Raw genomic sequence first — 14365 nt, 5'->3', positions numbered from 1 at the left:
AGTTGGACATGAAGTCTCACCCTTTCTTGGCCCTCCTGTGAAACCCATCCACTGCTGCATGCGCTGAGGAGAAGCCATGATGCTGTGCAAACTCCTTAGCAATGAACAGCTGAGAAAATAACAGACCATTTTATGACTGGGATTTGTGTTAGCATAACCCAACAAAAGGGATTTGAAAAAGAAACAGTTTGTCTTCAGCAGTAAGTGATAAATACTAAATGCATGTTATTGAAAAGAGCCTACTAAAGTAGTTATGAGTCTAATGACTCACTACATCTACTGTTGATGTGAAGTATTCCGGCTTGTATTTAGCTTTCTCACACTCCCCAGAGATGTTGATCTTGTCCTCCATGGAGCGGCTGTGGTTGTACTCCTGCACGGCATTCACCATCTGAGAAACCTCGGCCATGTTGCGGCCCTAACAATAACAACCAAGGTTTTACACAAGAAAGTGCTTAGCTCATACATACAATATAACTTGACTGTCAGCATGCGCAAGAGATTACATTGTTGATGTCAACCATAATTGGCTATAAACAAAGAAGAAACTACACTGTAGTGAGAATTTAAACTGTTCTCCAACTCAAGGAAATTTGACACACCGGAATTTTCAACCGAATCACTCAGTCTTCCTCAGCGATCTGACCCAGGTGGTAAAGACAGATGATTACACACGTGTGACGTTAGCACTGGGTCAAAGTTCGTCGGAAGTCAGTACCGCCCTCCGTTCCGGTTGAGAGAAGGTTGGTTTGCCCTGATGTAAATGGCCTCCTTCACTTCTCTCACAAAGTATTCAGACTCAGTGTCCAGAATGCTATGCTGTGATACCTCCGAAGATACAGAGCTGCATCGCTTGTGTTTTTGAAATCTTGTTTTTAATGAACGTTCAGTTTCCCCAATGTAAGATTCATGACAAAGGCCCTCTGCTGGTTGGCTCTTGTTGTGGTAAATGACACCACACTTCCCAACCTTCTCTAAATCGTGACCTTGGGGTTGGGCTGGGGACGGTACTGACCTCTGACTAAATTTGACCAAGTGCTGACGTCACAGGTGTGTAATCACATTTCTATAGCAGCTGGGTCAGATCGCTGAAGAAGACTGTGTGCTTTGTTTGAAAATTCGGGTGAGTCAAATTTCCTTGAGTTGGAGAAGATTTTAAATTGTCACTATGTCATTTACCAACTCATATGAACTTTCATGCTAAGGAAGCAACTAAATATACTTATAAATGCTGTGACCTTAAAAATTAGCATAGTTCATGTGGCATTTTGAAAGTTACTTTACATCATGAAAAGGGATTATCAAAGTGGCCCATATGGCTTACATTTGAGGCACTGCATAATACTAACAGAAAAAAATAGTACATGTACAACAATTACATGCACATGCAGTCAAGTATGACATTCCTCCAGGTATCAACCCTACAGTTACAATTTCCTAAATCACATGTAGTCAAATTATTTCTTGTCTACATAAGAATGGTGAAGTTAAGAAAACTAGCTTATCTGGCTAACTTCAAAGTGAATCCACTTGTACTGGTTCAGGTCCAACTGTTGGAACTGTGAGAAGGTCAGCTCTGGTAGGTCTCTGTAGATTTGAACAGTAAGGAGATGGAAGTGATGTAAAAAGTAGTCCATGAAAATGGAGATATTGCTTTTGGCATGTGTGTGTGTGTGTGATTGCGTGTCTGTGTTTCCAGATGCTTGTAGTCAGCATAAATCAATAACGTGTAGATGGATTGTAATGATATTTGGTAGATGGGTAACTGTTGGGAAGCCAAAGGTCAAGGTCGATTTTCGGCCCCCTGGTACTGCAGCACAACTTCAATATTTTGTATCTTTTGACCTGAATGTGCTATGGTCTGTATTTTTTGGTGGCAGATAGCTTGTGATGTAAGGAAGAAGTGCTGTATGTTTGGGCCCCCCAGCAGCTTGCTCCAGAACTGCAGGAGCATTTTTGTTAAAATGTTCCAAGGAGAATAACTGAACAAAGGAACAACAGATTTCCATGATTTTTAATATGCAGGTAGCTTAGAGAGAGACGTACATAATGAAGTGCAAATTGGGACTTAATTTGCATAACTAATGAGGAAAATCTGCATTTACAGTGTTTTCCATTCTAGGCATGTTGTGGCAGCTAACCTGTTAGTTTTGAAACTGGGGCAAATATTCCCCAGGGGCCCGACAGCTAGTGGTCAAACCACAAAGGAATATGCAACCAAATCTGTATACTAGTACTTGTTTTTATTAGTTACTCGATACAGACGAAGCCACTTAATTGCACCTCGGATAAACGCACATTCCGAACCGGTTCCCATTCACTGCATTGTTAGTGACTCCACATATCTGCACCGCGCATTGTCACCAATGCCGGATAACTGCACCAATTTTTTTCAAAAATCCTCGACAAGTTAACTAAAAGGGTGCGCTAAAAATCGGCAAACGCTGTACAAATGAGCCGATACCTGCTGGTCTAAAGGCGCAATACCGCCAATATCTTTAAAACTGTTTTGAGTAAGAAATGAAGGTGGTCTCTATTGACAGTCACGTTGATAGGAATCGTATGGGAGGTCCCGGGCGGATCACAGGGCGTGTAGGAACCATTAAGAGACGCACGCCTACCAAAGGCGGCATTACGCTATGGAAGACAGCTTGTACTCAATAAAGATTTGTCTCTACTTTTAAACTGTCTTATTACTGTGAATACATTCAAGTTCGCGGGGATTTGATTTCGCGTTAAGAATGACACGGGTGTTGTCGGTGATTTGAGGTTCGCGTCAGCGCTATTGTCACATACTGCTGCAATAATAAAAGACCGGCGTCTTTACGTACATCTAGTCGGAAACCGCACAGCGACTCGGCAAGGGCTACAGACGCGTAGGCGAACATAGCAGTCGCTTTTGGCGGTGCGGTGCTGACATGATCATCTAGCACATTCTTTTATGGCAGAGCTGAATCCGCGTCATAGAAACCTCCTGCATTCACGGGGTGTACGCGGGTTCGACTCTGCTATAAGGAGAATGATCTGTCACTGATCTAAGTCATCTAACCATATTTACCCACACAATACATCCCGCCCATGGTGGTGCGGTCCAGCTGGGCATTTTGCATAATTGCACCAGCCGGATAATTGCACCAAAAACCCTGGCAAATGGCTGGTGCAGTTACGCGGATTCTACTGTATAATGAAATGGTAATCATGCAAATAATTAATGATAAAATTTTATAAACCCACTCCATTCAATGGTAAGACAGTTAAAAAAATGCAACATATGTAACTTAGAAATAAAAGGACATTGACAGATAAAAGTTATGCAAATGAAGATCTAATTTGCATAATCAATGAGTAACTACTGTAATTTCATATTGGTAGTGAACAGGAATTCCATACTTCTGGCATTTGGAAGTCATGTGACAGTGAACATGGTTGAATATGAATTATGCAAATGAAGGCCTGATTTGCATTATATATATTTCATGGAGATATGAGGTTGATGTTTGCTTCTGTCATAGCTTCTAATAAAATGTCATAACAAAATCATACGATGAATGCGACACATCTAATGAGTAGAAATTCTAGGTTGGGACTTTGCTACCTCCGCCAAGAAAGTTATGTTTTGGGGAGCGTGTGTCTGTGTGTGAACACGATAACTCGAGATTATCTGGGTGGATTGTCTTGATATTTAGTATGTTGGTAGGTCTTTATGAAACCCCAAAATGATTAGATTTTGGGCCACCTAATTTGCATTATCAATGAGGAAAGTTTATACATTCGCTACATTGCATGATATGTGATATGATATACATGATGTTACAAAAAACAGTGTCCTGATACATTTCAGTTTTACATTGTTAAACTGTACTTAGATCACTTCGGCTGAAATAGAAATAAATAAAAAATGAGATATCCTACCTACCGACCATATTTTTTCAGGACGGTAATCAGAAACAATTTGTACTACAGTTGTATTCATAGTCTTACGAGACTGACGTTTGCCTATCTAATCAGAAACACCACATTAATTTTTCTTGTCCTTACTTGTCAGTATGTATGATAGTCCTGGACCCTGTACTGGTGTTGATAATGATGCTGGAGGAGGGAGAATCACAACCATCATGCATCACAACATGGTCCACCTCCACCCCAAACTCACGCATTTCATCCAAAACCATACTGGAAAGAGCCATAAAGTAGAAATACGGATATAAAAGATATTATACCATATTAGAGATTCATGTATTTTCATTATGTTTAGCCATACCTAGTATGGCTCAACATATTGTTTTTGTTCACGTTCTTCTTCTCCTGCCAAATCTTCAAATGGCATCTACTCCGTCATTTTTTGGCCAAACGACCTGAAATTTGGCATGTAGGTAAAGATGGCAAATACCCTTAGGCGATTTTTTATTTCTTTCGAAACAGGCCTTAAAAACATTTTTATGGAGGTTTTTTGGGGCATTTTTAGACAATTTTTATATTTTGGGCTCCTGTGCCCTGGTATTGCAAGCAAGTGACCTGAAATTTGGTACAAGGGTGCCTTGAATATGTCCCTACAGGACTTCAATCACATTTCTGGTGTACATCACTTCAAAATGCTTCATTTTGGGGACTTTTGGACCCATTTTCAGACCAAAAACAGGCCAAAAGTAGTATCCACGTTCCATGTTCTATTTGCTGCTGGCCAAGGAATCCATGTTCTATCTAAGGATCCCCGCATTCCATTTGCTACTGGCCAAAGAACACTGTTCTATTTAGGTTACCTGAGGTCATATTGCAGGAACACACGCAAGCCTTTGCAGTAAGAAGCTCTTGGGGTCTCGCAGAACTTGTAGAGAGAGTTTTTGTACGGGTGATTTTGGAACAGTCCATTTATGCATCAGGAGGGAGATTGTCGAAGTATAATGCTCTCGCAAATGTTGCCTTTCTACATGCAGTTAATATTTCGATTTGCCCAGGTGTTATTTTGGGACAGCCCACTTCTTGCATGGGGAGGAGTATGGCTAAACATGCTGTATTTGCTGAGGGGCAAATGACGGCCTTTCTAGTTTTTATATGGCTTGTAAAGAAAGACTGGGAAAGACCTTAAAAAGGATATTGTACACAATTTAGATCATAATGATATTGAATATTATCAGTCTGATGCTGTACAACAATAATCATGCATATTTTCAAAACCATATCTTTCCTCCAAATTGTTCTATTTTGTAATATTAGGATGAAACCACATGCTTGAAATCTGCATTTTCAGGGGAGCTGCTCAGGGATCACCATATCCTGTAAGGGTGAATATTCTACAAAAGAATAAAGATTAAAGGATACAATTTCATTTTTTCTATCAAACCTCAGAGTTTTGTAAGACCGACAAGGTCTATACCCCACAGAATAGCAGCAAATACAGATACAGATATTTTTAAGTCCTTTTAAAACAAACGATGATGATGATGAAAACAAACAAACCATTAATGAGCAGTATCAGCCCTTACCCCATGCTCTGTAAGCATCTACATCTTGCTACGGAAACAGCAAGAAAACTTGTTGCTAGTAATATGTGCCGCTAGACGGAAACTTTTGCCTTTTCATTAACTTATCTTGGCAGAGATAACGAAAAGAACAATTTGGCTTACTCCGCTGCCCTTCCTGTGGCTAAAGTCCCAAAGAACTCAGCCTGTTCGTCCAACTGAGCCACCACCGCTGCGCTGTTTGCACAGTTCCCTCCCTTCTGCCAGATCTGACGTTTAATTCTGTAAAGCAATTCATTCATTCATACACTACCTTTGCCTAGAAGGTTATGTTTTGGGGTGCATGTGTGTCTGTCTGTCTGTGTGTAAACATGATAACTCTAGAATGCCTGAATAGATTGTCTTAAGATTAAATATGTTGGTAGGTTTTGATGAGACCTTAAAATTATTAGATTTTGGGCTTCCTAGCGGCTTGTTATGGTACTGCAGCTGAACTTACGGTTTTAATGTTATGTTCTGGACAATTAAGAGCAAATGTCTGTAAGGATCAAACAATGGTGGCAGGGGTCAAAAAATCAATTCGGCTCATATTTTGCACAGTGATAGTACTTGGCCCACTATCCCTCAAAATAGCTTTCTTTTTGCTCATCACCGATTGTTGCCATGGCAATGGGCCAAACAAGTTTTGGGGCCATTTTCCCTGATTTGGGTATGTCAAAAACATGAAAATTGGCTCATTTTAGGACATGATTACGAGCAGATGCTTGAATTTAACGGGGGAAAAACTGGGCTAAATAGAGCAACTATTCAGCTTTATTAGAATAGCTTTCAAGTTTTCAGAAATTCAAGTTGAAGTGCTTGGGCAACCTCAAAACAATACAGTGTTTGTAGCTTTTGAAAAAAGGTAATTTTGTCCCAACTTTGAAACGCTATAAGTCAAAAAGTGGTGTTTTGTTTTGCTTCAAATTTACATCATATATACATCCAAGTAGTAGCTATCATGTATCAGTTTTCAAATTTTAGAATCTATTTTGGTTGTCACGTAACTATCCTCAGAAGTAGGTCATTTTTTTATGTTTGACGAAAAATATGATGTTGGGCCATATTTAAAGCCCAATATATGGGAAAGTAAAAAAGTGATCTGGTTTAAATTCATGTCAAAGGAAACCATATGCATGTTGTATCAAATGAATGGTTGAAAAGGTTGGTGTCTTGTATTGTTGCTGTGTACTTGTCCCTAAAAGTAGGCCATATTTTCAACATATGCGGAAATCAACATTTTGGGCTAAATTTGAAGCCCTGAAGATGTCAAAGTAGGACATTTTTTTAATGCAATCTTTTATCAGTTGTACCCCTGTGTATTTTCTCTCAAATGAATGGTTGCAAATGTTGGTGTCTTGTTCCGTTGCTGTGTACTTGTCCCTAAAAGTAGGCCATATTTTGGGCATGTGTGGAAATTGATATTTTGGGCTATGTTTGAAGCTCTGAAATTGTCAAAGTGGGATGTTTTTTCAATTCGATCTTTTATCAGAAGTGCCCCTGTGTATTGTCTATCAAATGAATGCCTGCAAAGGTTGGTCTTTTGTTTCGTTGCCGTGTACTTATCCCAAAAAGTAGGCCATATTTTCGACATATGCGGAAATCAACATTTTTGGCTAACTTTGAAGCCCTGAAGATGTCAAAGTAGGACGTTTTTTTCAATTCAATCTTTTATAGGTTGTACCCCAGCCTGTGTATTTTCTCTCAAATGAATGGTTGCAAAGGTTGGTGTCTTGTTTCGTCGCTGTGTACTTGTCCCTAAAAGTAGGCCATATTTTGGGCATGTGTGAAAATTTGAAATTTTGGGCTATGTTTGAAGCTCTGAAATTGTCAAAGTGGGATGTTTTTTTCAATTCAATCTTTTATCAGAAGTGCCCCTGTGTATTGACTATCAAATGAATGCCTGCAAATGTTGGTGTTTTGTTTCGTTGCCGTGTACTTGTCCCTAAAAGTAGGCCATATTTTCGACATGTGCGGAAATCAACATTTTTGGCTAACTTTAAAGCCCTGAAGATGTCAAAGTAGGACTTTTTTTTTCAATTCAATCTTTTATCAGTTGTACCCCTGTGTATTGTCTATCAAATGAATGCCTGCAAAGGTTGGTGTCTTGTTTCGTTGCTTTGTACTTGTCCTTAATAGGAGGCCATATTTTGGGCATATGTGGAAATTGATATTTTGGGCTATGTTTGAAGCTCTGAAATTGTCAAAGTGGGATGTTTTTTCAATTCAATCTTTTATCAGAAGTACCCCTGTGTATTGTCTATGAAATGAATGCCTGAAAAGGTTGGTGTTTTGTTTTGTTGCCGTGGAATTGTCCCTTAAAGTAGGCCATACTTTGCATATATACAGAAACTAGCATTTTTTGGCTTACTTTGTAGCCCTGAAAATGTCAAAGTAGGACATATTTTTAATTCCATCAACAGAATTACCCCTGTGTATTGTCTATCAAGTGATCATCTTTAAAGGTTGCTGTCTTGTCTCGTTGCAGTGTACTTGTCCCTGAACGTAAAGTTAGGTCATATTTCGGAAATAAGCGATTCAAAGGAAGCAAAATCAAAACATATATATGTACACATATATATATATATATATATATATATATATATACATTTCTTGTGCAAACAATGTCCTTATCTTTTAATGCAGTAGCATACTTTTGTTACAAGTTTCTGCCTCAGCACAAAGATGAGGGAAGATCCACTATACTCTGCGAGCTGGGTAAAATACTTATGTGATCCTCAGGAGAGAAATGATAAATATTTTTCACTCTCTAACTTTGTAATGGTTAGTCAAATTCACTGCACCAACGTTGCATGTTGTGTCCCTTACGAGCACAGACAGACAGACAACCAAACTTCCCCTCTTCTGACCTACATGTACGTACTGGGGTTCTCAAGTTTCTCAGCCTAGGGCACGATGATAAAGGGAGATCCGCTATACTCTAGTAGGTATGGGGGTAAAATCAGTAAAACCCTAAGGTAATACTCAGAAGTATTTTTGAAAGACAATACATATAGTATTACTTCTTTAAGAACTTGGGTTTAGAAATTACTTCATGTTAATTTCCAAATATGTCGAAAATATGACCTACTTTTAGGGACAAGTACACAGCAACGAAACAAGACACCAACCTTTGCAACCATTCATTTGAGAGACAATACACGGGTACAACTGATAAAAGATTGAATTGAAAAAATGTCCTACTTTGACATCTTCAGGGCTTCAAAGTTAGCCAAAAATGTTGATTTCCGCATATGTCAAAAATATGGCCTACTTTTAGGGATAAGTACACAGCAACGATACAAGACACCAACCTTTGCAACCATTCATTTAAAGGAAAGCTACACAAAAAATTGAAAATCCTTCTATGCTATGCTTAATATATTCCAAAGTTAAATTCTTACTTCAAGTTGTTTCACATAAGTCTGTCATAGTTCTGGGATTTTCCACAGTTTGCAACTTATGCCGTGCTGACGCCTTCTCGCCTGAGAATTGAATTATATGACGTCAGTGTTTCACATTTTTCACCTGATGATTGAATTTTAGAACACTGACGTCATATAATACAATCATCAGGTAAAAAATTTGAAACACTGACGTCATATAATGCAATTATCAGGTGAGAAGGCGTCAGCACGGCATAAGTTGCAAACTGTGGAAAATCCCAGAACTATGACGGACTTATGTGAAACAACTTGAAGTAAGAATTTGAGTTTGGAATATATTAAGAATAGCATAGAAGGATTTTCAATTTTTTAGGTAGCTTTCCTTTAATAGATCATGCATATGGTTACCTTTGACATGAATTTAAACCAGATCACTTTTTTACTTTCCCATATATTGGGCTTTGAATATGGCCCAACATCATATTTTTCGTCAAACATAAAAAATGACCTACTTCTGAGGATAGTTACGTGACAACCAAAATAGATGCTAAAATTTGAAAACTGATACATGATAGCTACTACTTGGATGTATATATGATGTAAATTTGAAGCAAAACAAAACACCACTTTTGGACTTACATGTATAGCGTTTCAAAGTTGGGACAAAATTACCTTTTTTCACAAGCTACAAACACTGCATTGTTTTGAGGTTGCCCAAGCACTTCAACTTGAATTTCTGAAAACTTGAAAGCTATTCTAATAAAGCTGAATAGTTGCTCTATTTAGCCAAGTTTTTGTTTTCCCGTTAAATTCAAGCATCTGCTCGTAATCATGTCCTAAAATGAGCCAATTTTCATGTTTTTGACATACCCAAATCAGGGAAAATAGCCCCAAAACTTGTTTGCCCCGTTGCCATGGCAACAATCCGTGTTGAGCAAAAAGAAAGCTATTTTGAGGGATAGTGGGCCAAGTACTATCACTGTGCAAAATATGAGCCGAATTGATTTTTTGACCCCTGCCACCATTGTTTGATCCTTACAGACATTTGCTCTTAAGCTATGGTCATGATTTTTGAGTGGAACTACAGGGGCCAACTTATTAGAATAAATCAAGAAGGGGCTGACAGATAGTCATGATTTTTTATATGTAGATAGCTTCCGCGAACCCATACGTACTCATATGTTGATATGCAAAAAAGGAGCAAGTTTGCATAATTAATCAGAAACGTTTAGAAATCCACTGCATTTCAAGATATAACTCTGAAACATGTGCCATGTAACATAAACTAAGAAAGAGAGGAATGTCGACATACATCGACTAGAGTTCCACGAACACATTATCTTCGCCAAATAATCAAGGCTTATTATGGAGAGTGATTAATATTTACATGCTTATCACCCCCTGCAAATTTGATCACACGCCATACCGTTTGGAAGTTATGATTGATGGGTGGGGGATGAGTCCAGTCTAGATAGGGTTAAAATCTTTTGGTGGTACAGGACTAGTATATATGTCTAGTGTGCTGATATATGTTATAACTGGTCATGACAAAATATTGAAAGTGATGATGAAATGGTGCAGTCAACATGTATGAATAGAATAAATCTTTATTCAATATCATCCACATTTTGAAAGACATAGTACATGTGACTTTTCCATACCTAGCAGTGGTGCAGTTTTGGTGCAGTGTAAGTTCTCTGAGCAGAGGCGTGGGTCCGGCTGGTTATTCACATGTTTTTAGGTGTTTTTGTCAGGCTTTCTATTTTGTCCCCTTTCCGTTATGTCTCCAACGGTGTGTTGGACAAAAATGCCTAAACTGAACATGTTAAAAACCAACCGGACCCACACATCTGCTTGGAGTGTAGTGAGACTGTCCCATCTGTTTATTTATGTGCCCCATCTGTTTGTTTATACTTTTAGGCAAGGCCCTCTGTTGACCTGTTTCAGGAACACTGTCACATGCCCCATTTTGGAATATAGTATTAGTAGATTTACAAACTATTCTTATTAATTATGCAGATTAGCTCCTGTTTGCATAATTAGTCATTGATTGTGTAAAGCACCATCTGAGCTCTCTACATACAAAACTTCACAACGATCTGTTGACCCCTTCTTAAGTAATTCATGTCCAAAGGTCAAAACAAAAACACCCACTGCAGTTCCAAACAAGACGCTAGGGAGCCCTAAGTTACACAACTTAATTCCAGTGGCATGAACTATCTACCACACAAAAATCATGGCCATACCACTTTCAAAAAATATGCCCAAAAATTTTGAAGCTCCGCTGCAGGGGTCCCCCGAAAGTGCGAAATGGAACGAAATGGAACGAAATGGAACGAAATGGAACGAAATGGAACGAAATGGAACGAAATGGAATGAAATGGAACGAACTAAAACATATGTAACATTATGAAATGAAATACCAGTAGATAGCGAAATATAAGGAACGTTGTAACATTCACAGTAGACGGGAACAGGAAACAAATACACAATATAACGTGTTTTATTTCTTTACTCTGTTTGATAATAGTAAATACAACGCTTTACCACGTTTGTGTGGCTAGATTCATCCCTGAAAATGGGGGCGCCGCGCGCAAAGAGCTCGGCCGTTCTTCCTTGATTTTACCAAAGATCTGCAAATGAACTGCAAAAAATAGCAGGGAAAACAAGCAAACAAATATCGAACTAAGGACTAGATTATACAGAAGTTGGTGGTAACATTGCATCTCATGATTCACCAAGAGGGCATGAGGCAAGCGTAATTTCATTATTTATACAGCGTGTTTGCGTGTTGCAAATGGAGCCCCGCATGCAAATGAACCGCCACTGTTGCCAGCGCACCGTAACTGTGCACGTGGGCGTGCTACCGACAGGTTGAATCAAACTCCGACTTCTCAGTTTTATTTACATACGGTTTTAGTTCATAACTAGTACGTAGCATATGCATATATGCGCAACAACGATTTTATATACACCCAATTGTTCGGCTGGTCGGCTGTCGGAGAATGGACCCCTCCGTTAATGATATGTAAATGCAGCTCTGCGCTGCGTCACCAATGTGACACTTCACACTCCATTCAATCACGGACGTGGACTGGGAACTACCTCTGGAGACATTTCTGCTTCCTTGTTCACGGCAAAACAAAGGGAGGGTGTGAACGAGCAGGAAAGGTATTTCACGGTTCACACAACACGCAAACACGCTGAATGAATATATTATGAGATGCAATGTTACCACCAACTTCTGTATAATCTAGTCCTAACTTCGATACTCAGTTCCGTTAGCTTGTTTTCCCTGCTATTTCCAGCAGTTCATTTGCAGATAGTTGGTAAAATCAAGGAAGAACGGCCGAGCTCTTTGCACGCGGCGCCCCCATTTTCAGGGAAGAATCTAGCCACAAAAACGCGGCAAAAACGTTGTATTTAGTATTATCAAATAGATTCAAGAAATAAAACACGTTATATTATGTATTTTACTTCCTGTTCCGGTCTACTCTAAATGTTACAACGTTCCTTATATTTCGCTATCTACTGGTATTTCATTTCATAATGTTACATATGTTTTAGTTAGTTCCATTTCGTTCCATTTCGTTCCATTTCGTTCCATTTCGTTCCATTTCGTTCCATTTCGTTCCATTTCGCACTTTCGGGGGACCGCACTGCAGTACCTTAGGTACCCGCTAGAAGGCCCATTATCGAACTTGACCTTCCTTTCTGTAAACCCTACCCATTCACTAAATATCATACAGAACCATCTACAGCTTCTCGAGTTATTTTGTCCACATACAAATACACATCCGCACAAAGCCCGCTGCAGGACCGATGGAAAATGCCAGGGGAATCATTTTTGAACTTGACCTCCGTATTCACAACATCTACACACCTAACAAAAATCATTAAGATCCATCAACGTTTCCGTCACTTTTTTTGCCTACATACAAACACACAAAAATTAAAAGTCTGCTGCAATACTGTTAAAAAACGCTAGGTGAACAATTTTCGAACTTGACCTTCCTTTGTACAACCACTACACACCTACCAAAAATCATAAAGATTCATTGAAGATTTCTTGAGTTATGCTCTTGACATACATACAGACCCACCAAACAGCTGGCTCCACCGAATACATATTATCTTCTCCCGATCCTGTCGAACACCATATCGAACGAATAGAAGACCCATAGAACCCCCTGTTCTATTCAGAGCACCTCCGTCAAAAACAGTGTTGGCGGTGCAGAAATGGCACGTGTAAAGTAGGGTACGTATATCTGGGACAGGTTTTCCACTGTATTGGTTGAATGCATGCTCAGAACAAAAACGAATTTAAAAAGAAAATAGATCGGGCACTCAAGGAGAGGAATCTTGTACCACATGCTGACTACTACAAAGTCCGCTAGCGCAGAGTTTCGTCTCTTCAGTTACTGGTGTGTGAAACTGGTTAACTTGAAAATGAACAGGGAAGTGAAAGGATGCATTTTAATTCTTAGTTACTAAATACCATGCAGCTGTTATACATGCAGTCAATACAGTGGGAACCCTGTCACAGATATATGAACCCTGTTTTACACGTGCATCGACTGCTTGTCAGAAATTGGGCGCTGATGCCCACCGACAAGGGAAAACTATGCGGCGCATACCGCTTTAACATTGACCGAAAACATTACGCTCTCACTGCAAGTACATCTACCCCCTCCTTAGACAGCTCTACCTGGTGGATACAGCCTTCAGCAAAGAAGACATAGCATTCTTATTTGGCCCGCTTTGAAAGGGTTTCAGTGTCACAAAAGCTAAACCGAAGTCAGTGGCATTATTTTCAACGTAGCCGCGGCGGCCATGTTTGGTCCGTCAAACCCTGTTTTTGACGGAGGTGTTCGAAATCGAACAGGGGGCGTGGCTTTGGGATCGGTCTATTATGCAAGACCTTAATTCAGTATGTAGTAAAAGAGAAAAATTCCATAGCGGTGGTAAATTATGGGAACTCCATTCTTGCGACATTCAGAAGTTAAGAAAATGTGGACATTGCCAAAAGAGTGCCTGATAATTTTACATCATGTATGAGGAAATGCCTGTAACCTTTTAAAACAATCCCAGCGCAGAGTATACAAATGTATCCGTTAGGCTATACCCTAACCTGTTATCGGTGTCCTCCACGGGGTAGTGGTCCATCACACTCAGGATATCCAGACAGATCAGACCCGCGCACAGGACCTTCTTGTCCCCTCTGGGCTCTAACATCTTTCTTACATGCAGTATCTAAGCTAACGTTACCTTGTAACCGCAGTCTGGAAACGATTCACAATTCTTAATTCTGGGATCAGTCAGACTTCGACAAAACTTGTGAACTTTGATCTCCTAACCAACAGTGGATCACAGGTTTAACTAGAGTAAAATATTAGCTGTCAGCTAATATAAACAAGTTTGCGTTTTAGTGTAATTCATGTGGGGAAATGAACATAGCTAGAAAGGTAACATTTGCAAATT

The 14365-nt window shown here is 39.4% G+C and overlaps 1 protein-coding gene across 3 annotated transcripts in view; it reads right to left on the bottom strand.

The window, feature by feature from the left end:
- Positions 1-14365, bottom strand: part of LOC136427451 (ketohexokinase-like) — a 15433-nt gene extending 1068 nt beyond the window's left edge. Inside the window, exons 1-6 of one of the 3 annotated variants that reach the window (XM_066416307.1) lie at positions 14016-14365; positions 5625-5741; positions 4039-4173; positions 1515-1587; positions 272-418; positions 21-109 (exon numbers count right to left, since the gene is read on the bottom strand). In XM_066416307.1, the coding sequence (XP_066272404.1) occupies positions 21-109; positions 272-418; positions 1515-1587; positions 4039-4173; positions 5625-5741; positions 14016-14119 (665 nt within the window). In that variant the 5' untranslated portion in view covers positions 14120-14365. The remainder of the gene's footprint in view (positions 1-20; positions 110-271; positions 419-1514; positions 1588-4038; positions 4174-5624; positions 5742-14015) is intronic. The other 2 variants (XM_066416308.1, XM_066416309.1) reach the window with 2 other exon arrangements.

This window comes from Branchiostoma lanceolatum, chromosome 2 (genome assembly GCF_035083965.1).
Source record: "Branchiostoma lanceolatum isolate klBraLanc5 chromosome 2, klBraLanc5.hap2, whole genome shotgun sequence".
Classification (NCBI taxonomy): Eukaryota; Metazoa; Chordata; class Leptocardii; order Amphioxiformes; family Branchiostomatidae; genus Branchiostoma; species Branchiostoma lanceolatum.
This window is presented reverse-complemented; position numbering and strand designations above follow the sequence as displayed.